Source organism: Doryrhamphus excisus, linkage group LG16 (genome assembly GCF_037039965.1).
Source record: "Doryrhamphus excisus strain RoL-2023G ecotype Guam linkage group LG16, RoL_Dexc_Guam_v1.1, whole genome shotgun sequence".
Taxonomy (NCBI): domain Eukaryota; kingdom Metazoa; phylum Chordata; class Actinopteri; order Syngnathiformes; family Syngnathidae; genus Doryrhamphus; species Doryrhamphus excisus.
In genome coordinates, this window is record NC_136372.1 from 13,697,909 (window position 1) to 13,720,511 (window position 22,603).

The 22,603-nt window shown below is 43.0% G+C and overlaps 1 protein-coding gene across 3 annotated transcripts in view; it reads left to right on the plus strand.

Moving 5' to 3' along the window:
- prkar1b (protein kinase, cAMP-dependent, regulatory, type I, beta) overlaps positions 1-22,603 on the plus strand; it is a 59,201-nt gene that overhangs the window by 23,882 nt on the left and 12,716 nt on the right. For all 3 annotated transcript variants that reach the window (XM_058048357.2, XM_058048354.2, XM_058048355.2), the window contains 3 exons: positions 13,524-13,585; positions 17,760-17,806; positions 20,317-20,475. In XM_058048357.2, the coding sequence (XP_057904340.1) occupies positions 13,524-13,585; positions 17,760-17,806; positions 20,317-20,475 (268 nt within the window). The remainder of the gene's footprint in view (positions 1-13,523; positions 13,586-17,759; positions 17,807-20,316; positions 20,476-22,603) is intronic.

Here is a 22,603-nt window from a genome sequence, read left to right on the forward strand (position 1 = left end):
AATTGTATGTCTTGTTGGCATAAATTACATTTTCAAGCATAAAAATTAAGAAAAATACAAAAATATAAAGCATATGAATTTAAGAGGCGGGGCCTCTGACCTTACGTGTGTGACGTCGCTCACTTGAGTTGAATGTTAGCCGAGTGCTAGCGGCAGGTTAGCAGTGTAGAGTGTGGACAACACTTCACTTTGGTCTCTTGGTGCCTGTAATGTAAAATTGATGACATAACAGCCACCACTGCATCATATATTATCATATACTATCATATATTATTGATGTCCAATATGTTTTTGTTATTATGGTAATGGTTTTATATCATTTGAACATGCATCAGATTACAATTGAATGCATCCCATAATCAGTTCATAGTTCCACATGTCCAAAAGGAGTAGGAAGAAGCAAAGCTTATTAAATACTACCCCTCCATCTGGTACTTTTACAATCAGTAACCGTTACATTTGTTCACTTCCTGCTTTCCGTAATACATTTTTTTTTTTTTTTAAATTTTGTAATTTTTTCTCCCGTACTGAAGTATGAGGTGATATGAGCATCCAATGACATAATGTGTACCATAGTAAATGTCAATATAGTGATATATATAGCATAGCATCATGACTGGTTCAAGACTCTTCATCCTTGTATTTAGCAAACATCAACTGCTTGTATTGTTTCTTGAATTGGCTCATCGTTGTGCATTGTTTGACTTCCTTACTCAATCCATTCCATAGTTTGATTCCACATACTGAAATGCTATGGCTTTTGTAGAGAAGTATTGGATGACACTTTTAGGTAATTATGTGTACTATATTGGGTAACTCAAGTGTAACAATGACTATAGGGGTGCTATTTTACATCTACAGGGCTCTAATAATGGTAAAAATGTTATTCAGAAGGTTATAAAAGGTTTTATATGCTGTAACTATTCCATTTATATCCTCGAGAAGCGTTTGTTTGCTTTAGTTTCGAGGTTTCTCCCTGATGAAGTCACGTGCGGAACTGAGGCTGAACCGCAAGAGCGAGCTCATCATGGCTGTTGCCATGAACTGCAAATGCCATTTTTGTGGATTTATTGTTCACTTTCAAAAATGGAATAACGTACAAAGAGCACGGCGGTCTAGTGGTTAGCGCGCAGACCTCACAGCTAGGAGACCAGGGTTCAATTCCACCGTTGGTCATCTCTGTGTGGAGTTTGCATGTTCTTCCCGTGCATGCGTGGGTTTTCTCCAGGTACTCCGGTTTCCCCCCACATTCCAAAAACATTGCTAGGTTAATTGGTGACTCCATATTGTCCATAGGTATGAATGTGAGTGTGAATGGTTGTTTGTCTCTATGTGCCCTGGGATTGGCTGGCCACCAGTCCAGTGTGTACCCCGGCTCTCGCTCCAAGACAGCTGGGATAGGCTCCAGCACCCCCTGTGACCCTTGTGAGGAAAAAGCAGTAGAAAGTGAATGAATGAATGAACAATTACAAAGAATATATAACATATTTAAGCATAGTTGATGAATCATGTCAGGGACCCTTTAATGTATACTTCCAATAAAGCCTTGCTTGCACACTTCCATTTCCATATTACTGTATTATCATTCATAGCGGCCATGCCATACGTCACAGTTCTTGCAATACAACTTGGAAATGTCACGTGTTGATCTCCCCTATTCAGCTCATACCAGACCTCACTATTGTAGGTCAGCATCCGTGTGATGTCACATTTACGCGTGAGGTAGTTTGTGCACGTGTGTGGTTGCCCTCGCGGTGAGGACGCGATGTTCCTGCACCCTTCAGCAGCTTTATAGCGCATCCAGGCCAAAAGAACAACCCACACGCTGACCGCTACGCATTATTAACACATTAACCAAGGGGACAGAGTTGCTCCGTGCCCTACAGCAAGGCGGGATTTGGCCCACGGCCTCTTATTGTATACATGCCGTCTGCTTTGTCTATGCTACCGTGATAGGTTCCAGTGCACAAGCACAGACAACAGTCCAGTTACAGCGCGTTAGCTCTCCCATGACCTCCGCTTTGCTGAGTGCCGGGCGCCGTCCTGCATGAGCTTCATTTAGACGAGAGATGTTCAGAATGTTTCGCCACCAAAGAGCAAACATTCCTCTCTGGCGCTGTTTGCATCAACAGAAAACCCCAAAAAATCCATCCATTTCAGGAGTGCACATAACATTGGAAAAGCCTTTCCTGGCACAATGGGCTCTACATAATCAGTACATTATATTTAGAATAGTCAGTTCGTTCTTCATGTACTTTGTGAACAGGCGTGGGTTCTCTTTTGTATCCAAAATGGAGCTGGCTTAGTTTAAATATAGGGCCGAGTGTAATTAAATGAGGTTTCCAGTCAGCAAGTTGCTAAGATTAGCACATACCGTAGTTGTAGCTTATTGTACACACAAACACACGCGCACCCCCGCGCCCCCACAAGGTGGCTGGCTGCTCGCTCAACACTGTCCAGGTCTGCAGGGCGGTGTGTCGGGTGAAGCCGTGTGTTTACAGCACGGGGGGGGGGCCTTTACGTCAGTCAGATGTCAGCTATTGAATGTCAGCTATTTCGCTCCAATCCGTGCACTCGCTGCCCTTATTATCTCACCGCCAAGAGCCGTGGTTGGCATGTTTTTACACAGACATGCCTACCGCACACATGCGGCGGTTCAATACTTCCTATTTCTCCATGAAGTCATCGTCTGCCTCCACCTGAGGCGTTTTTTTTTTTTTTTTTATGGCTTTTCCGTCTGCCTCAGCATATGTATGTGTGCTGCAGCATTCTTCTATTATATTGTGCAACAATGTCTCAGGTTGAAAGGTTCAATTGATAGGTGACGCACTACTGCCGGCTGCAGAGCGTCTGAGACAGATCGGACACTCCTCGTGTCACAGTGACTCACTGTGTCCTCATGAAGACCAAAGTTGAATTAGGAGACCAGACCGAGTGGCACTAATTTGGGATGAGGCATATACTTATGAAGATGAACGGTAAAATTGATTGAATGATGGGTGGGTTCATTGGTGTGTATGTCATGTCTGCATTTGTTTGCATTCTGGCAGAGGAGTGAGTCCCTCCTTTCTTTTGAGTAAATATCCACTCTTGACGCTTCAGAGAGGTAGAGCTTAGTCTTGTCAGCACCTGATTCAGCCTGACCCCCTTTTACTCTTTTGCAGAGGAAGGGTCTTCCTTTGTCTGCCCCCGGGGGACAAAGAACAACAATGACGGGGTGCGTAAGAAAGTGTACGGAGAAAAACGTTTTTTTAGATTTAACAATAAATCAGTTTGAAGAAATGTGGGAATGGAAAAGAAAAGAAAAGGTGGGGTTTGGGCATGTTTGTCATGGTTTTAGGCTGACATCATGGTTGGTGTGTGTTGGCTGGTGATCATCAGGTGTAGGCTAGGAAACAGCTGAATACATATGAATCAATCCATGTTACCACAAGACAAATCTGTGCTGTCAATTTTCAGCCAGGCTTCACTTTTTTAACTGTCGTAATGTTTTCTGTATAATAATTACTAACTCAACAACGCTCCTGTTACAGCATTAGGAGTAAAGCGTAGCGTCGTGATCTACATTTTAATTGAGGTCAGTCAGGCTCTTTGCTTGAATGTGTTCTACATTGTTTGGAATTATTCAGCCTCATCCCGGACGTCAAGTAATGGGGGTGACACCTCTCGGTTCTCCAGGTAGATGTCAACTTGGTTCAGTATATTTTTCATCCAAATAGTAGTCATGCTAAAATGTCGTGTTGCTGCTGGATGTTCATAGCGTCTGTGTGTCTTTACATCACTGCACATCAACATAAATAAGCACAATTAGGTCAGGGGTGGGCAAATATTTAGACTCATATTTTCAAGTTAACAAAATTGTCTGGGGGTCCAGAACATATATTTAACACACACACAATTTTATGCTTATAATTTCCCTTGAATTATTTGTCTAATTTTATCTGTAAAATTAGATAAAAAATTAGCTGTGTGTCCCTTTTTCAGGAGCACTTTAAACATCAGACCATATCAAAATATGTAATTTATGGTAATGGTTTTATTTTATTTGAACATGCATCAGATTACAATTGAATGCATCCCATAATCAGTTCACAGTTCCACATGTCCAAAAGGAGTAGGAAGAAGCAAAGCTTATTAAATCCTACCCCTCCATCTGGTACTTTTACAATCAGTAACTGTTACATTTGTTCACTTCCTGCTTTCCTAATGTAGTTTGTTTTTTTTGTTTTTTTTTAATGTTTTAATTTTTTGTCCTGTACCAAAAAAATACGAGGTGATATGATTCATTTTACATTTTTTTTTTTTTTTTTTACTTAATAAGACACCCGACTTGCAAGTCATGTTGCCAGTTTGTATGTTAAAAGTTGAAATATTTAGAAAGCAACTGGCAGGCCGGATTCAAACGCTTCGTGGGCCGCATGTGGCCCCCAGGCCGTAGTTTGCCCACCCCTGGCTTAGGTCACACATGCAAAGTTAATGTACTTCTATTGTTTTGTCTGTTTGTCCACTCCTATACGTCGCCATTATTGTTTACTTAAAAGTAATGTTTATATTATTGTTTATCAACTTGTCTCGTCACACTCCTACAATTTAGACGTTATCAACATACTTAATGTTTGTTCTCCGCCTTGTGACACATCCTCCTTTCTCCTCACATCCTCCCACCAACCGCTTTCCTTTTCATCTGACCTTTCTTCCTCTGCCCTGCAAACCTGCATCTCACCCAACCTACAACAGGGAACCTTTCTCCATTTCCTTCCATCTTCCATCCAAAGCAAACCGTCCGGCGCTCTCCAACAACATGACAATGTTGAAGGAAGCACCGCTGCCAAGGACATCGGGCATGGCGCATCAAGGCGATAAAGTTGGATTGCGCACTGATGATGTTGACATTGGCAGGCTAGCTGGCTTAGCTTAGCTGTTCTTGTGCAACCTCAGCAGTCTCAGCGATTTTTCGCACAATGGACACCATGACGCAGGCTTCGCTACACATCTTAAATTAAAGCCCAGTTAATTTGCTGATTAGTATGCCAACTGGTAGTTTATAATATTGAACATCTTCACAATTTAGATAATTTAGCTGTAATCAATACGAAATAATTACTTGGCAGATATTACTCTGTGACCAGGGTTCAATTCCACCCTCGGCCATCTCTGTGTGGAGTTTGCATGTTCTCCCCGTGCATGCGTGGGTTTTCTCCGGGTACTCCGGTTTCCTCCCACATTCCAAAAACATGCTAGGTTAATTGGAGACTCCAAATTGTCCATAGGTATGAATGTGAGTGTGAATGGTTGTTTGTCTATATGTGCCCTGTGATTGGCTGGCGACCAGTCCAGGGTGTACCCCGCCTCTCGCCCGAAGACAGCTGGGATAGGCTCCAGCACCCCTCACGACCCTCGTGAAGAAAAGTGGTAGAAAATGAATGAATGAATGAATGAATATTACTCTGTGTGGGTGAGGTTCACCTTTTTAATTGAACTACTGAAATAAATCAACTTTGGGCTTCTTGGAGCCACCTAGTGTCAGAGGCAGGCATGGACCAACACAGCTCGGTAGCATTAAAGCTACAGACACACAAAGCGGCATCTCGTTCGGGCTTTCTAAAGCATTCTTAAACAGTCTAAAATCCAGTATTTTGTACAACATGCGTCCAACACACCTACAGAGTTGAAATAGTTGAAAAATAGTATAATAAGAGGCGTTTTTGGATGGTAATATACATACATACCCACTGTACTTACTAACAAACAGTAACGCATTGGTACAGATAACCTGCATGCATTCTCTTGTTGAGGCTTCAGGTGTTTTGCGTCGACACTCGGCGACAACAGGATGCATGTCCAGGTTTACACGCCTTATAAAACCACCAGGGCCAGGTGTGTGGCTTTAACACAGTGCTCTCCTTTGCTTGTCTCCTGTTTTTAAATGCAACTTCCAGTGTTTAAACACACAGGACACGACCACCATGCAAGCACTAGCCAAGTTAGCCTGTCTATCCATCATGCCGCCATCAAAGATCATGTCTTAAAACGGCTTTATTGCACACAATACAGACCTATTTGCTTCAGCCAAAATGACTGAACACGGCACACTCAACATTTCTTTTCTCCATCTTTGTGGCACTTGTCTGTCTGCTTAGTGTGAAAGCCCTCGTACAAAAGCCAAGATCGAAATAGGCGTTTAAAAATACATTTAATTGTGTCCACACCGAAGGAGCTTAGCTTGGTTGTTCCACATGAGTAATTTTGGCTCCTTGTCTTTTAGTCAGCCCTGTAAAGCTGCTTTCTTTCCACAGCACTCGCGTAATATCTTGTGTGTTACACAACAGTCTTGTAAACACCGAGCGGGCTCGTGCTTCAAATCAGAGGACTTCATTTGAGTAGACGGTGACAGCTTATTTGCACTTTATCATGGGCGAGTTGCTCCCAATATTAGGAGTGTGATGGAATATCGATATGGCGAAAACGTATTATCAATGTACCCTCACTATGTATTGTTTAAAAATATATATATTCATTCATTCATTCATTTTCTACCGCTTTTTCCTCACGAGGGTCGCGGGGGTGCTGGAGCCTATCCCAGCTGTCTTCGGGCGAGAGGCGGGGTACACCCTGGACTGGTCGCCAGCCAATCACAGGGCACATATAGACAAACAACCATTCACACTCACAGTCATACGTATGGACAATTTGGAGTCACCAATTAACCTAGCATGTTTTTGGAATGTGGGAGGAAAACCCACGCATGCACGGGGAGAACATGCAAACTCCACACAGAGATGGCCAAGGGTGGGAATTGAACCCTGGTCCCCTAGCTGTGAGGTCTGCGCGCTAACCACTAGACCGCCGTGCAGCCAAATATATATATGATTATTCAAATATAAATGTTATAGACTTCAGTCACTGAGTACGACAAATTCATGAACATTGGCAGGTCTACGTTCATATTAGTTCTTCCTGCTTCCCACGCTCCCCCAGACAGTTCACCGGGGGCCCGCCCCACTATTTGAGAAGCACGGCAGAAGCACCCCGATCCCCGCAACCACTAAAAATGTCATTGACAATGAGTCGCTGATGTGCAACAACAATTACGCATCAGTAGCCACGTTTACATGAGGAGTTTTTCTCTTTCCGAATGACCTTTCCAAAAGCAATGGTATACATGGAAAGGAATATTCCAATCTCCTGTCTACATGCGCCGTGATAATCAACCAGAATAGTCAATGGGGCATGCGCAGTGAAGCGTAAACACCAACATCACGTGATACCGACTTCCTCGAGTTTTTCCTTCACTTGTTGTAATAACTCCGTATTGCCAGTTTTTCATTCGTCCAGTCTTGAAATTTAGTTTGAATCAAAAACAAACTTTCCGCAGCAGTCCAGTGCCGATTTATCGCCTCTATTTTTTTTAAATCGAAGAACGTCTCGAGCTACGTGTTACGTCATATCTCAGCATTCGCTGAAAGAACGCACCCGGGAAAAGTTCAATCTTGCTAATATTTTATAATTAAGCTCGGCACATGTTTTATATAGATATGTATTTTCTTTTTTAATAAAACTTGACTTGTGAATGGCGTATAGAAGGGTTTAGATTCTGTTCCACAGATGGCGCTAATGCACACGAAAGCTGCTTGCCAACCGCCAATAAACAACAGAAGAAGAAAAACACCACGAAGAAGAACGCAGTCTGACAACTTTCCGATTGAGCGGTTACAAGATACTTCAATCGGATTGGGGAAAGGAATATTCCACCCCTGTGAATCCGATTGTATATTCATTCGGATTGGCACTTTTCTTTCGGAATGAGGTGTATACAAAGGTTACATTCTTTCCGGTTGAGCAAATAACCCGAATAGAACTGGAATATTTGGGTCCATGTAAACGTGGCGATTGGAGCAATCTTATGAACAAGACGCTGAGATAAGCTGCCATGGAAACTGGCGAAAATAGAGCCATTCAGCATGGTTGAACCCCATCACACTCCAATAACTAATAACGTTCCCTGTCAAAGCAGTCATCTGTACGCTCCGTGCTGACTAATCACAACTCTGCTCTTGGCAGCCAAACAACCAGCACTACTGTAGCATGTCACCCATAATGTCCAACCATCTCTGCAGAACTCCAGGAGGTCTCCATGTTTCCACCTTCTCGTCCAAAATATTTGATATTGTAATACTCCCAGATCACTGCCACCACCATTAAAAAGTACATTTGACTTTATCCGTTGGGACACGGTAACTTAATACGTTACCTTGAGGCCTTGACGCGTAAAATGATTATATAAACAAGAATCAGGTGCAGGTTACGTTTGGTGTCCTCGGGGTGGTTACACGAATAACGGAATTGTGCTTCTTTCTTTTCAAAAACAAAGACCATTGTCTTCGGTTGCCAGAATCAGCAGTCTAAACTATCATCTGTGGTTTTCGCGAAAATGAAGCCTTCAAGTCCTCACCGCATGCCAGCGAACACAGCACTACCCGAACCAGGACACAAAGCTGGAAAGTACCCCCCCACCCCCAGCGCGTGCGGTGCAGTGGTTGATTATTTTGGTGATTACATAAAATGTTCCACCCAAAGTACTCCTTTAAGGGCTTGTGTAGCTCAACAGTGCGGCCCATTAAAACACATAACAATCGCAAATAAACAGCTGTGGTGTAAGAAGGAGGGCAAACACTCCGATTCTGACAGGAATTGGCCAGGATAACTCAAAATAAGGGGTTGGGGAAAATTTGAGGTTGGTGGCATCTACCGTCGAAGAATTTTTTTTTGTAGCAAGCTACGCTAAACTCGAGAAAACAACATACGCTCACACAGGAGCTGTCCTTTTAGGATACGCAGTAATCCCTCGCTTATCGTGCTTAATTGCTTCCAGACATCACTGTCATAAGTGGATTTCTGCGCAGTAGGATTCTTGATTTATACATTGAATATTTTAGAACAGCTTTTTACAATCTTCTAAATATGGTTTTTAACATTATTAGTGCGCTATAGACATGAAATAACCCCCACATAGGCACCTTTACATTGGTATTACCCAATATAGTAGCTGTAGTCCATTTAAGACATAAATAACACTCCTACTTGTATTCTTCTTATTATTATTGTGCTTGATCATTTAAAGCTGTAATTAAAGCATGTTGTTCCAGTCATCAAGTTGCCGGTTTACAATTACAATTGAGTGCATCCCACAGTTCACAGTTCCACATGTCCAAAAGGAGTAGGAAGAAGCAAAGCTTATTAAATCCTACCCCTCCATCTGGTACTTTTACAATCAGTAACTGTTACATTTGTTCACTTCCTGCTTTCCATAATACAGTTTGGTTTTTTTTGTTTTTTTTTTTTATAATGTACCTCGTACCGAAGTACAAGGTGATATGACCATACAATGACACAATGGATACCATAGTAAGTGTCAATATAGTGATATATATATATAGCACATCATGACTGGTTCAAGACTCTTCATCCTTGTATTTAGCAAACATCAACTGCTTGTATTGTTTCTTGAATTGGCTCATCGTTGTGCATTGTTTGAGTTCCTTACTCAATCCATTCCATAGTTTAATTCCACATACTGAAATTATTTTTAGCCTTATGTATTATTTTAGCTGTTTGAAGATGAACTATATCAGCAAGTTTAAGTATTTGTGATTTTAGAAATAAGGAGTTAGTATGTTCTCTGTAGGCGGCATTATGAATTATCCTTACTGACTTTTTTTGCAGTACATTTAGCGAGTGAAAATTGCTTTTATAGTTATTAGCCCATATTTCCACACAATAAGTAAGATATGGTAGAACCAGAGAGCAATAGAGTAAGGAGTGATTTCTGATTGAGAACTATTGAGAAATGTGCCAATTTTTTGACTAATAGAAGATCGTATATCGGTCCGCCTTTACTGTAAAAGCACAGTCACTGTTTCATACAATAACAAACAAAAGTAGCTTTGTTTTCTGTTTATTTAACGTCGTACAATGCAGGGCGTTACACGGGGGGGTGTCTTCTTTCCCACCGTATCAATTTTAATATAAGCTGCCTGTGAGCGCATCTTTTGGCATGGTTGCTTGAAACTGATGCGTCTTTGACGTGCTCGCCACCTTTTATGATGAGCACAGCGGTGCCATTATTCCACGACTGGTAGGAACACACATACAGTGTCAGTGTGATGCCTGCACAAAGACTATGTGCAGCATTGTGAACGGATTGGGCGCTGAGGGAAACAGAACAATGCCAGTTGGGAAAATAGAAATGTTAATGCCCCCCCCCCTCAGTCCTCTTGGGCGGAGGTGAACTTCATAGCCCCCCGTCACAGTGGACTCTGTGCCTTTCTGTCTGCGCTGTGTCAGAACAGCACATCCATTGTTTCAGGGCTGCCCTACCTTTCCACAAGGTCAGGGTTCTAAGATAGCAGAAAGCACAAGATGAATCACTCCATCTGGGACAGGCAGGGACGGGGGCGATAGACCCTAACGATGGGGAGGGATAGGTGGAGAAAGGAGAGACTTAGAGGGCACAGGAAGAGAAATAATGATTGAGAACAGACCGGGAGGAAGTCGGGGTTGAAGAAAAAAAGGAAAAAAGGGACAGGTGAAGATGAGAGGAAGTAATTACCTGCGTGAATTTGTCTTTGTTGTGCTCACCGATGCATTCAGGGACGGAATGGAGAGAGGCCAAGTGGTCAAGGGTAATTACCTTAAGCGCAGGTTCACTTGCTTTTGATCCTCGCACCGTGACGGGCAACGAGGCTCAGTCTTGGACACCCTATTAGCCGCATCATGCATCATCACCGCACAGCGTCGCACCACCGAGGAGCGCCTGCATCATCCGATTCACTTCATTTCTACTGATCCCCGCCTGTCAAATGTCTCGCCAAGGAAGTTATTTTGATTCACCGCACAATGTTAGTTATCCATGACCACAAGCTGACTGAGCAAAGGTGGTCACACATGTAAAGAGTGAGCTCCTGCAGATGTTTGTCTGGCCGACCAGACCCCATTCTGTGGCTATTTGAAGGGAATGCCTTCATTTCACTTGTGTGTGCACATTGTGCAAATGTGCCAAAAGGTCAAAAACAGGGCAAATGGTATGAAAATAGATCTAGTAGTAGTCTAGAAGTCTTGCTCAGTATTTGTACTCTTTTTTTTCTGTACTATAAGTTGCTCCAGCGTCATTATCGGGCCGATATGAGGGAGTTATGATGATCATACTGATCAATCTGGGCTGCAGGGTGTACGAGTGGTTAGCGCGCAGACCTCACAGCTCGGAGACCCGAGTTCAATTCCACCCTCGGCCATTTCTGTGTGGATTTTGCATGTTCTCCCCGTGGGTTTTCTCCGGGTACTCCGGTTTCCTCCCACATTCCAAAAACATGCTAGGTTAATTGGTGACTCCAAATTGTCCATAGGTATGAATGTGAGTGTGAATGGTTGTTTGTCTATATGTGCCCTGTGATTGGCTGGCGACCAGTCCAGGGTGTACCCCGCCTCTTGCCCGAAGACAGCTGGGATAGGTTCCAGCACCCCCGCGATCCTCGTGAGGATAAGGGGTAGAAAATGAATGAATGAATGAATGAGTAAAATTAGCGGGCTGCCCGGAAGATGAGTGGTTAGCACGCAGGCCTCACAGCTAAAAGACCCGAGTTCAATTCCATTGGTTTTCTCCGGGTATTCCGGTTTCCTGCCACATTCCAAAAACATGTTAGGTTAATTGGCGACTCCAAATTGTCCATAGGTATGAATGTGAGTGTGAATGGTTGTTTGTCTATATGTGCCCTGTGATTGGCTGGCGACCAGTCCAGGGTGTACCCCGCCTCTGGCCCGAAGACAGCTGGGATAGGTTCCAGCACCCCCGCAACGTTCGTGAGAAATGAATACTGATCAATCTCATAACAGATTAGGTGAGATTACCTGTAATGTGATGGTGAGCAAATCAAGCTCTCCTTTTGTTCTCTGCTTGTGACTCCGGCCTGTTGTAACTTCTCCTGAGCTCACTTGTAAACAAACATTCACTTTGTGCGCTAGTTGTACCAAATGCTCTGGGATGATAGAGAAAAAAAAACATTGTGCACACAAAAAACCTTACCAGCCACCTGATATAGCCTTTAAAAGTGTGCAAAAGGTTTCCCAGAGACCTCCATGGCATCACACTGGCTGCACGGTGCGTGTGCCTGATTACAGTGCACCTTGCCGGGCCACAGCAAGTGGCTTCTCCTGCTCTATAGTCCGGTTCTCGTCACCTCCGTAGCAGCACACCAGCTGCTCGGAGCATGTGTCTGAATACAGTGCACCTTGCCGGGCCACAGCAAGTGGCTCCTCCTGCTCTATAGTCCGGTTCTCGTCACCTCTGTAGCAGCACACCAGCTGCTCGGAGCATGTGTCTGAATACAGTGCACCTTGCTGGGCCACAGCAAGTGGCTCCTCCTGCTGTATAGTCTGGTTCTCCTGGTAGTAGTGATGTTGTCGTAGTCATGTCCTGATATTTTTATTTGGACAAATCAACAGGTACAGTTGACAGTTGGTCAAATTCTAATTTGTTCCTGTCCTTATTACCTTATTGAAATAAATATGGTATTTTTTTTTTACTGTTTTCCATGCAAAAGGTGACTTAAAGCAAGACTTTTGTGGTGTTTTTGGCTAGCAGACATATTCATTTTCTACAAACCTGCGTGTGCTTTCTTAGGCAATATATACTCAGACACAGACAGACGAGCTCAAATACGCTTTCAACGATCAAGCAATTCAACAACAAGCTTAAACCTGCTCCACATTCACTCAGCAGGTTTTTGATTTGCCTGACCCGCTTTTATTGTTTTTTTTTTCAAATATATTTCTCTATACGACGGGTGGTATGTCACTGATTAGGTAGATAAATATACCCCAAAGGCGAGAGAGCGGAGCAGAGGAAGGATACTGAGCCTCCTCGTGCCCCGACACATCCTTAGCGGTGGAACTCAAATCCACGCTGGCTTCGTGCATTTTAACTGGCCCGGTTTTTGAACAAGGCTAACAAGCGCTTTCGCTGCCGGGCTGAAACGGATATTAAGTGCTTTTGCAAAGCTGCCATTTGGTTTGTTTTCTCAGCGCCTCCCAGATAAAAAAGCTTTGATCATGCTCTGTACCAACACAGGAGTCGGGTTTAGGCCGACTCGTCATACCAAAATGTGAAAATAATTGGGAGTTTGCTTGTGTTTCGTTATTTAAACAAGCTCACTTCCTGTGCTGGCTAAGTGTTAATTGTCACAAAAGGATAACCAGCATAGGAACGTTTGTGCTCTTCTTTGTGTGTTTGTGCATGGTGCACAATGGAGGTGTTGTGTGCAAGTTCATGTGTGTGCACCAGGGTCATGGAGAGTTCCAGGCTGGTCTCTGTGGCGATGCTGCATGATAGGCAGTGAAGAATGGCCTCAAGATGACAGAGTTAACACAGTGATTGTGGCTCCTCGGCCTCATTCCACTGCACAGCAGAACAAACACGTGTGTGGCTGTTTTTCTAATAGTTACCGTCTTCTCTTTTCTGTCTCCTCCAGCGACATATTTGACGCCATGTTTCCCGTCACCCACATCGCTGGTGAAACGGTGATCCAGCAAGGTAGGTACAAGGCCAGTTTTCACCTGTATTCATTCACTGATGTGTCGTGGTTAGCGGTGTAGCAACAACATAATAAGTGGTGTGGTGTGTGCTCAACACTGGTGGACCTGAGTGCGAACCAGTGGCACAAGGCAGGAGGAAAACTTTACAAATGTGTTATTTAAAAACCCGAAATACTGCATACTGCAATAATGGTAAGATATGAGTGACAGCGATGCACCCCCAATATTATAGTTATGAAATTTGATGTTTGTACTGTTGGAAATTAAGGAAGTAGAAAAATCCTCAAAGATGACATAGGTCACCCACATCGCTGGTGAAACGGTGATCCAGCAAGGTAGGTACAAGGCCAGTTTTCACCTGTATTCATTCACTGATGTGTCGTGGTTAGCGGTGTAGCAACAACATAATAAGTGGTGTGGTGTGTGCTCAACACTGGTGGACCTGAGTGCGAACCAGTGGCACAAGGCAGAAGGAAAACTTCACAAATGTGTTATTTAAAAACCCGAAATACTGCGTACTGCAAGAATGGTAAGATATGAGTGACAGTGATGCACCCCCAATATTATAGGAATGAAATTTGATCAAAATGTTTGCACTGTTGGATCTTAAGGAAGTAGAAAAATCCTCAAAAATGACATGGGTTACCCACATCGCTGGTGAAACGGTGATCCAGCAAGGTAGGTACAAGGCCAGTTTTCACCTGTATTCACTCACTGATGTAGCAACAACATAATAAGTGGTGTGGTGTGTGGTCAACACTGGTGGACCTGAGTGCAAACCAGTGGCACAAGGCAGAAGGAAAACTTCACAAATGTGTTATTTAAAAACCCGAAATACTGCATACTGCAAGAATGGTAAGATAGTATGAGTGACAGCGATGCACCCCCAATGTTATAGGAATTAAATTTGATCAAAATGTTTGCACTGTTGGATCTTAAGGAAGTAGAAAAATCCTCAAAAACGACATGGGTCAAAAATTATACAAAAAAAGCTTTTTTACTTTGAGCGCGATGGGCTTCATTAGCAAGGCCACTGCTGCTGAGGTTGGACACAGTCAGACAGCCATTAAAAAAAAGTCAAGTGGTAGACCCCTCCCCAAAAAATGTCACCATCCCTGACCAAACGAATCCTGTTGACTGTCTGTAAAAACATGAGGGCTCAATACTCCGGTTCTCCAGACCTCCGTGGCAGCACACCAGCTGCTTGGAGCACATGTCCGAATATAGTGCACCTTGCTGGGCAACAACAGGTGGCTCCCTCCTGTCTATAATCTGGTTCTCCTGATAATACATATAAATGTGTTATTGTTATCAACCTACATATGTTAATTATCACTCAATTATTAGAAAAGAATAAAGGGAAGTCGTCTGTGTTGAACACCCACAGTCACTCAGGCACTCCCACATCGTCTCCGAGACGAGTTCCAGGAGCGAATCGGTCCTAATTTGGAGATAATGAGTCTGGCAAGTTTGCTGCCCCGTCCACCCCCCACTTTCCAGACAGCCCATTGTTATATACACTATAGAGTAAAAGGTATGCGGTGTACACGGCCCTGATGTCACTGCTCTTGTCTGGACTACTGTACAACTTCAAGAAGCCCCCCCCCAACTCCCCATGCTACTGGTCCATTTAGCACTATTTAGACACGAACTACAACTTATTGGCTGCAGCTCCAATCCTTTTCAAACAAAAGGAGCATTTACTGCAGCCGGAATTCCAATCTCGATATGGACGGGGTGGGTAGGGGGGAGCGAGCTTGGGTAGTTTGAATGCCAAAATATAGTTTTTGCTACTAGGAAGTCAGCACTATGAATAAAGTAGACCTGAATGGGCAAATATTTGCCTGAACTCAAAAGGCACGAGAAAGGAGACCCAACGTGATAAAAGACAGGAAGAGCAGAAGAAAGGAAAGACAGAGTGAGAGGGGAAGAGAGAGATACCAGATGAAAGAACGAGAGAGAATTGGGGAGGGGGGGCAGGTTACGGCAGCTTGTGTGTGTATGTGTGTGTGTGTGCGAGTCTGGGGGTCTGGGCTAAGACAGGCCATCAGAGAGACAAGGAGCGTTTTTGTGTGACAAATAGAGCCGTATGATGAACGAGCGCCCTCCTCTCAGTATTAATTAGCCGTGTGAACTCCTGTGAACTTTACACACTGAGTGCACGGAGCCTTTCAACTCTTCAGGTGAACATGAAACACACACACACAATCACACTCTTTTTTTGTAGCATCCACGCATACTAGCATTTCTGTTATGGTGGTGGGTGCAGCGTCGCAGTTATCATATATACGACGTGGCGCTCAATCCCTTCTAATCATTTCCCCCGATCATCGTGTAACAGATAGCGTAATTAAAGGGAAGACATTTTCCATGCTTATCTCCAGACAAGATGCTTTTAGGCATCATCAGCCAATCGGCTGTGTCGATTTGTGAAAGCAAGGAATGCTTTTGTCGTTGACAATTGTGTATTCTGTTCATAGTGGCAGCAAGAACACTATGAACACTCATTTCAAAATGACAAAAAAAAAAATGACTTTGCTTCTTTATTTTATAACCTAAAACTAAAAATTAACTTTACAATTGCATCAAATCTAATATCATTTATACCAGTGTTTTTCAACCTTTTTTGAGCCACGGCATGTTTTTTCATTCATTCATTTTTTACCGCTTTTTTCCTCACGAGTGTCACGGGGGGTGCTGGAGCCTATCCCAGCTGTCTTCAGGCGAGAAGCGGGGTACACCCTGGACTGGTGGCCAGCCAATCACAGGGCACATATAGACAAACAACCATTCACACTCACATTCATACCTATGGACAATTTGGAGTCACCAATTAACCTAGCATGTTTTTGGAATGTGGGAGGAAACCGGAGTACCCGGAGAAAACCCACGCATGCACGGGGAGAACATGCAAACTCCACACAGAGATTGCCGAGGGTGGAATTGAACCCTGGTCTCCTAGCTGTGAGGTCTGCGCGCTAACCACTCGACCGCCGTGCCGCCCGGCACGTTTTTTACATTGGAAAAATCTTGTGGCACACCACTAACCAAAATTGTTACACAATGTCACCATGGCCTAACACATGCATCATTAAGTCTATCGGAGGAACAAGGTAGGTGTTGCCACACGGACCAATATTACATTGCTCTGCCAGTCTTTACACCACAGGCACTCGACAGTAGGCACGTTTTTACATGACGAGTTTTCTCTTTCCGAATGACCTTTCGGGAAACAATGGTATCCATAGAAAGGAATATTCCAATCTCCTGTCTACATGCGCCGTGAAAATCAAACAGAATAGTCAATGGGGCATGCCCAGTAAAACGTAAACATCAACATCACATGATACCAGCTTCCCCGAGTTTTTCTTTCACTTGTTGGAATAACTAGTTTTTCGTCTGTGCAGTCTTGACATTTAATTTGAATCAAAAACAAACTTTGCTTAGCAGTCCAATGCCGATTGCTTGCCTCCATTTTTAAAAGTGAAGAACGTCTGGATCTGCATGTTACGTCATATCTGAGCATGCGCTGAAAGAACGCACCCGGGATAAATTTAAACAGGAAAAGATCAAATTCAATCTTGCTAATATTTTATAATTAAACTCAGGACATGTTTTATATATATATATATTTTTTTTTTTAATAAAACTGGACTTGTGAATGGCATATAGAAGTGTTTAGATTCTGTTTCACAGATGGCGGTAATGCATACGAAAGCTGCTTGCCAACCGCCAATAAACAACACAAAGAAGAACTTTCCGTTTGAGCAGGTACAAGATACCTGAATTGGATTGGGGAAAGGAATATTCCATCCCTGTTCAATTCTTTTTTCCGTTTGAGCAAATATACCAAATGCAATTGGAATATTTGGGTCCATATATTCATGGCTATTGACATAATATTTGCAAATGATGATTAATCAATGTTAACTATAAAAAGTGATATTGGATAATTCCTCACGGCACACCTGACAGTTTCTCAAGGTACAGTGGTTGAAAATCACTGATTTGTACAATATATAGAATTGCGTTGTTTTTAAAATATGTTCATGATAGCGAACGCTGCAGTGGGAATTGATCCCACACCACCTGTAGCAAACTCAAAAGTTATGTAAACCACTACAAGAGCATTTGCTTCCTACTCAAGTCTGTCCTGTTTCTCTCCCCTGCAGGCGATGAAGGGGACAACTTTTACGTGATTGACCAAGGCGAAGTGGACGTAAGTGGCCATCAAGTAACACTCATACACTCATGCTTGTGTTTAAAGAGAGCTGAAGCAGAGCAAGGATGCGTTTGGGAACCTGAAGGCCTTCGCTATGAGAAGGTTTTCATAGAGAAACGCAAGTCTCATAATGAGACAATGTTCCCCTTCTCCGTTTTGTTCCCGTTCTTCCACTCCAAACTAAGAACAGCTTTTGTCTTTGCTCGTCTGACAGTAGACTTCAGTGGAGATATAAAACTGTAGCCGACAAGAGGGTCAGACAGGAAGTGACCTTGTCGGCTTACAGCGAGCTTTCATAGAGAGAAGCTGATCGGCAAGGTTTGCTGAGCAAAGCCTGAGCGTTTGGACCACCTGAGAGATGCACAAATACAATAAGCACAAAGATGGTGGCATTGTACCGCCGGAACTTAGCTGTACTTACTTGATCCTGCCAATCAAGTTTTAATTACAGTATATTTCACAGTTTTTACTTTTACTGGCTTTGTATCGCCAATAGAGATTATTTTAGTTCAACTCCCTGCAGCCCAGGATACAAAACACATACTTTCCATCTTTGCTGACGCAGCACTTTTGCAAGATTCTTTGTCTATGTTTGCTAACATAATCATCTTTTTAAAAGGATTCCCTTAAAAAAAATAAAAATAAAAATTACTAACGCCGTTACTTTTTTCAGTAACGGATAATCAAGCTAATTACTTTTACTGTCAGCATAACACCATTACCATTTTCGACACCCCGTTACTGCACGTTACCGAAGCCGCCTAAAATATATCAGGAACTTCATAACTAATCTGCAGCGCAGTGTGAGAGTGTTACAAGTGTGACAAGGGTGGGGGTGAGATAACCACATAAGCAACGAGGATTGGCTAAGGTTTTAGTAAAATTGCGTCTTCGGCCAATCAGAGAACTTAAGTGGGCGGGTATTTACAGCACATAAGCAATGAGGATTGGCTAAGGCAGGGGTGGGCAAACTACGGCCCGGGGGCCACATCCGGCCCGCCAAGTGTTTGAATACGGCCCGCCCAATCTTTCCAAAGTATTTCATTTAAACTCAACATACAACCTGGCATCATGGCCTGAGCCAACCTTTTGATGGTTTTATCAATTTCGTTTTTTGACATGGGCTGTTGTTTACAAAGTGCTCCTGAAAAAAGGGACACAAGCACATAATAATAATAATAATAATAATAATAATAATAATAATAATAATTATTATTATTATTATTATTATTATTATTATTATTATTATTATTATTATTATTATTATATTATATTATTATTAGAACTATTATGATTATTATAATTATTATATTCATGCTAATGCTATTATATTAATTATATATAATATTATTGTTATATTTGCATATTTTACATAATAATAATATAATATAATAATAATATAATAATTGTTATTTTAATTTTATTGTAATTATTATAATATTTTATTATTTTTTAAATATTTAAATAGAAATATAAAATAATAAATAATAATAGCAGATTGCATGACAATTTTACAGATACAATAATACCAGGTGGACTGTTACGTGTAAAATATATAGTCTGCCCCCCCCCGTAAATTTTGTCATATCAATGCGAGTCAAAAAGTTTGCCCACCCCTGGACTAAGATTTAGTAAAAAATTGTGTCTTCGGCCAATCAGAGAACTTAAGTGGGCGGGTATTTACAGCACATAAGCAATGAGGAAATAGCAAGAAAGAGGAAAAAATAAAAAAAAATAAAAACAATTAAAAGGATTCCCGGGTTATTGTGACGGATGAGTCCCCTGTGGTCGACTGAGCCTTGAATAATGGCCTGTAACAATTGTGTCACTAAATGAATGACCCCCCCCCCCCTTGCCTCTGTTGCTCCTCTTTGTATTTTTAAGTCAACAGAATAGTGTATGTTGTCTTGATGTATGCTACAATTCATGTATTTTATATTTTAAGGTAGTGCTGCCTTCTCCCCCAAATCAAAGGGATGGTCGGAACAAGGGAAGAAAAAAAAATGCACTGATGGGTTGACAAGGGGATAGAAAGCCTTTTAGAGGGTCTCATCTGATGGCTTAGCGGGGATCAAATACTTGTGGGACAAGCCGAGGGAACGTATCACATTGCCCGGAAAGAAGAGTGTGAAGGGGATGACTTAAGGTGAATAGGAATGTTGGAAGCACTGCAAAAACATAAGTATTCTAAAAAATGCACACCAGGAATCTTGTAGAAATCCACCCCCCCCCCCCCCCCGACCACCACCCCCCAACCTCAATCGAACAACTAAACTGATGTTGGCTGATGAAATGGAATGAGAAAAGCCGACTTCGCCACAGTACGGTTGGGAAAACATTCATGTGTGTAGACTATAATGCTGTAGACTACAATTCATCCGGGATTCAGTTCCGATAATCAACTAATGTACCGCTCTCAGTTGGATTCCCAGAAACGGGGATGGAAAAACGTCTACCCAGCGACAACAGTTTTGACCTTTCTTCTGTGTCCCTCGTCCTCTCTACAGGTGTACGTGAACGGGGAATGGGTGACCAATATCGGAGAAGGCGGTAGTTTCGGTGAGCTGGCCCTGATCTACGGGACTCCAAGAGCCGCCACAGTGAAGGCCAAGACGGATCTGAAACTCTGGGGGATCGACCGGGACAGCTACCGTCGCATCCTCATGGTAACACACACTCTGTCCACTCTGATGGAGCCTTGGTCCAAGACCAATTGTTCCACATTTTACAGTACATTAGGCTTGTTTATTATCATTAATTAAGGCTCCGTTATTCACCCGAGGGTGCGTGCTCGGTGACTCACTGAGGTTTGCTTCTCAGGCTGCGGTCAGTACCAGTTCCACACTTGCCAGAGTGAAGATAAATTAAGCGGAAAAGTAATAGCAGCTGCCGCATGGTTGATGAGTGGTTAGCATGTTGGCCACACAGTCAGGAGATTGGGAAGCCTGGGTTCGAATCCCCACTTCTCCACGTGCGTGGGTTTTTACCTCCCACGTTCCAAAAACATTAGTTTGGGTTCATTGGCGACTCTAAAATATGTAATAATAATAATAAGTGATTTTCTATAAGTGCCCTGCCATTGGCTGGGGACAACTCTAATGAGGATAAGCGGTATAGAAAAAGGATGGATGAAACCGTGGTTATGAAAACTTACCACTTCCACACAGAATGAGAGGAGAAACACAATACTACATAGCATTCATTCATTTTCTACCGCTTACCCTCACGAGGGTCACGGGGGTGCTGGAGCCTATCCCAGCTGTCTTGGGGCAAGAGGCGGGGTACACACTGGACTGGTGGCCAGCCAATCACAGGGCACATATAGACAAGGTAGAGAGGCTCTGTTTTCCTCCTCTTTCAAACAACCATTCACACTCACATTCATACCTATGGACAATTTGGAGTCGCCAATTAACCTAGCATGTTTTTGGAATGTGGGAGGAAACCGGAGTACCCGGAGAAAACCAATGGAATTTTACTCGGGTCTCTTAGCTATGAGGCCTGCGTGCTAACCACTCAACACCGTGCAGCCCGCTAATTTTACTCATTCATGATCAAACATGGAGAAACACTGTTGATGTCTAATGAGCTAAAAATGGAAGGGAAATGGCTGCCAAGTCATGTGACCAGAGGCGCCCACAATCATGGGGACCGTAGAAGCTCTTAAGTCCAGCTGAGATTTTACTTTATTATTATAATTTTTTTTACAGATTTGATTTTGGCCAAATTCATCTTTTTTGGATCACATTTTCATTATCAGTTGATATTTTCAACTCGTAACATTTGGTTAAATGTTTTACTTTCATTCATTCATTTTCTACCGCTTATCCTCACAAGGGTCACGGGGGTGCTGGAGCCTATCCCAGCTGTCTTCGGGCAAGAGGCGGGGTACAACTTGGACTGGTGGCCAGCCAATCACAGGGCACATATAGACAAACAACCATTCACACTCACATTCATACCTATGGACAATTTGTCGCCAATTAACCTAGCATGTTTTTGGAATGTGGGAGGAAAACGGAGTACCCGGAGAAAACCCACGCATGCACGGGGAGAACATGCAAACTCCACACAGAGATGGCTGAGGGAGGAATTGAACTCGGGTTTCCTAGCTGTGAGGCCAGCGTGCTAACCACTCAACCTTAGTTAGCGTCATAAATCTGTTCCAGAGCGTTCCGACTCAAACCCCAAACGTAATTCTGGAGTTGTTTTCATCATGTGAGGTGGGGACAGCGTTTTTACTCCAAACGTGTAAATGTGTTTATACTAGAAATAAATGGTTCTCAGTCCTGCAACTTGCACACACGTTTTTGTTGATGTTATAATGACTTCCGCAGACACGTCTCCAAATAAATTCCGCAGCCTCCAATTAACCTTTCAAACACGAGTCTATGCCAGCGTTGCAAATGTGTGGTTTCAAATGGTTTATCCCCGTTTCTTGTTAGTTAGCATGTACAGTTGGCGTGGGCCCGACTTGCCCTCTTAAGCACATAGCTGAAAGAACGGCACCCTCGCCCGGGTAACCCATTCTTCCTTCCAGCAACTCATTCCTTGGTCTCCTCCAGCAGCTGCGGAGGCAAAGCAGGCCGAGAGCGAAATTCCACCACGTAAATCTGTACTTAATTATTACTCTGCTTTGTTTGTAAAGCACTTCTTTGGTATTCTGCCAGAGTCTCAGCGACGAAACTCAATGCTCGTTATGTGTGGGATCCAGTTGGTTTAATGACGGGCAATTAAAGGTCAGACCTGAAACGCTGTTTGGCACTCACCGTAAGAGCGCGACATTATTACAGT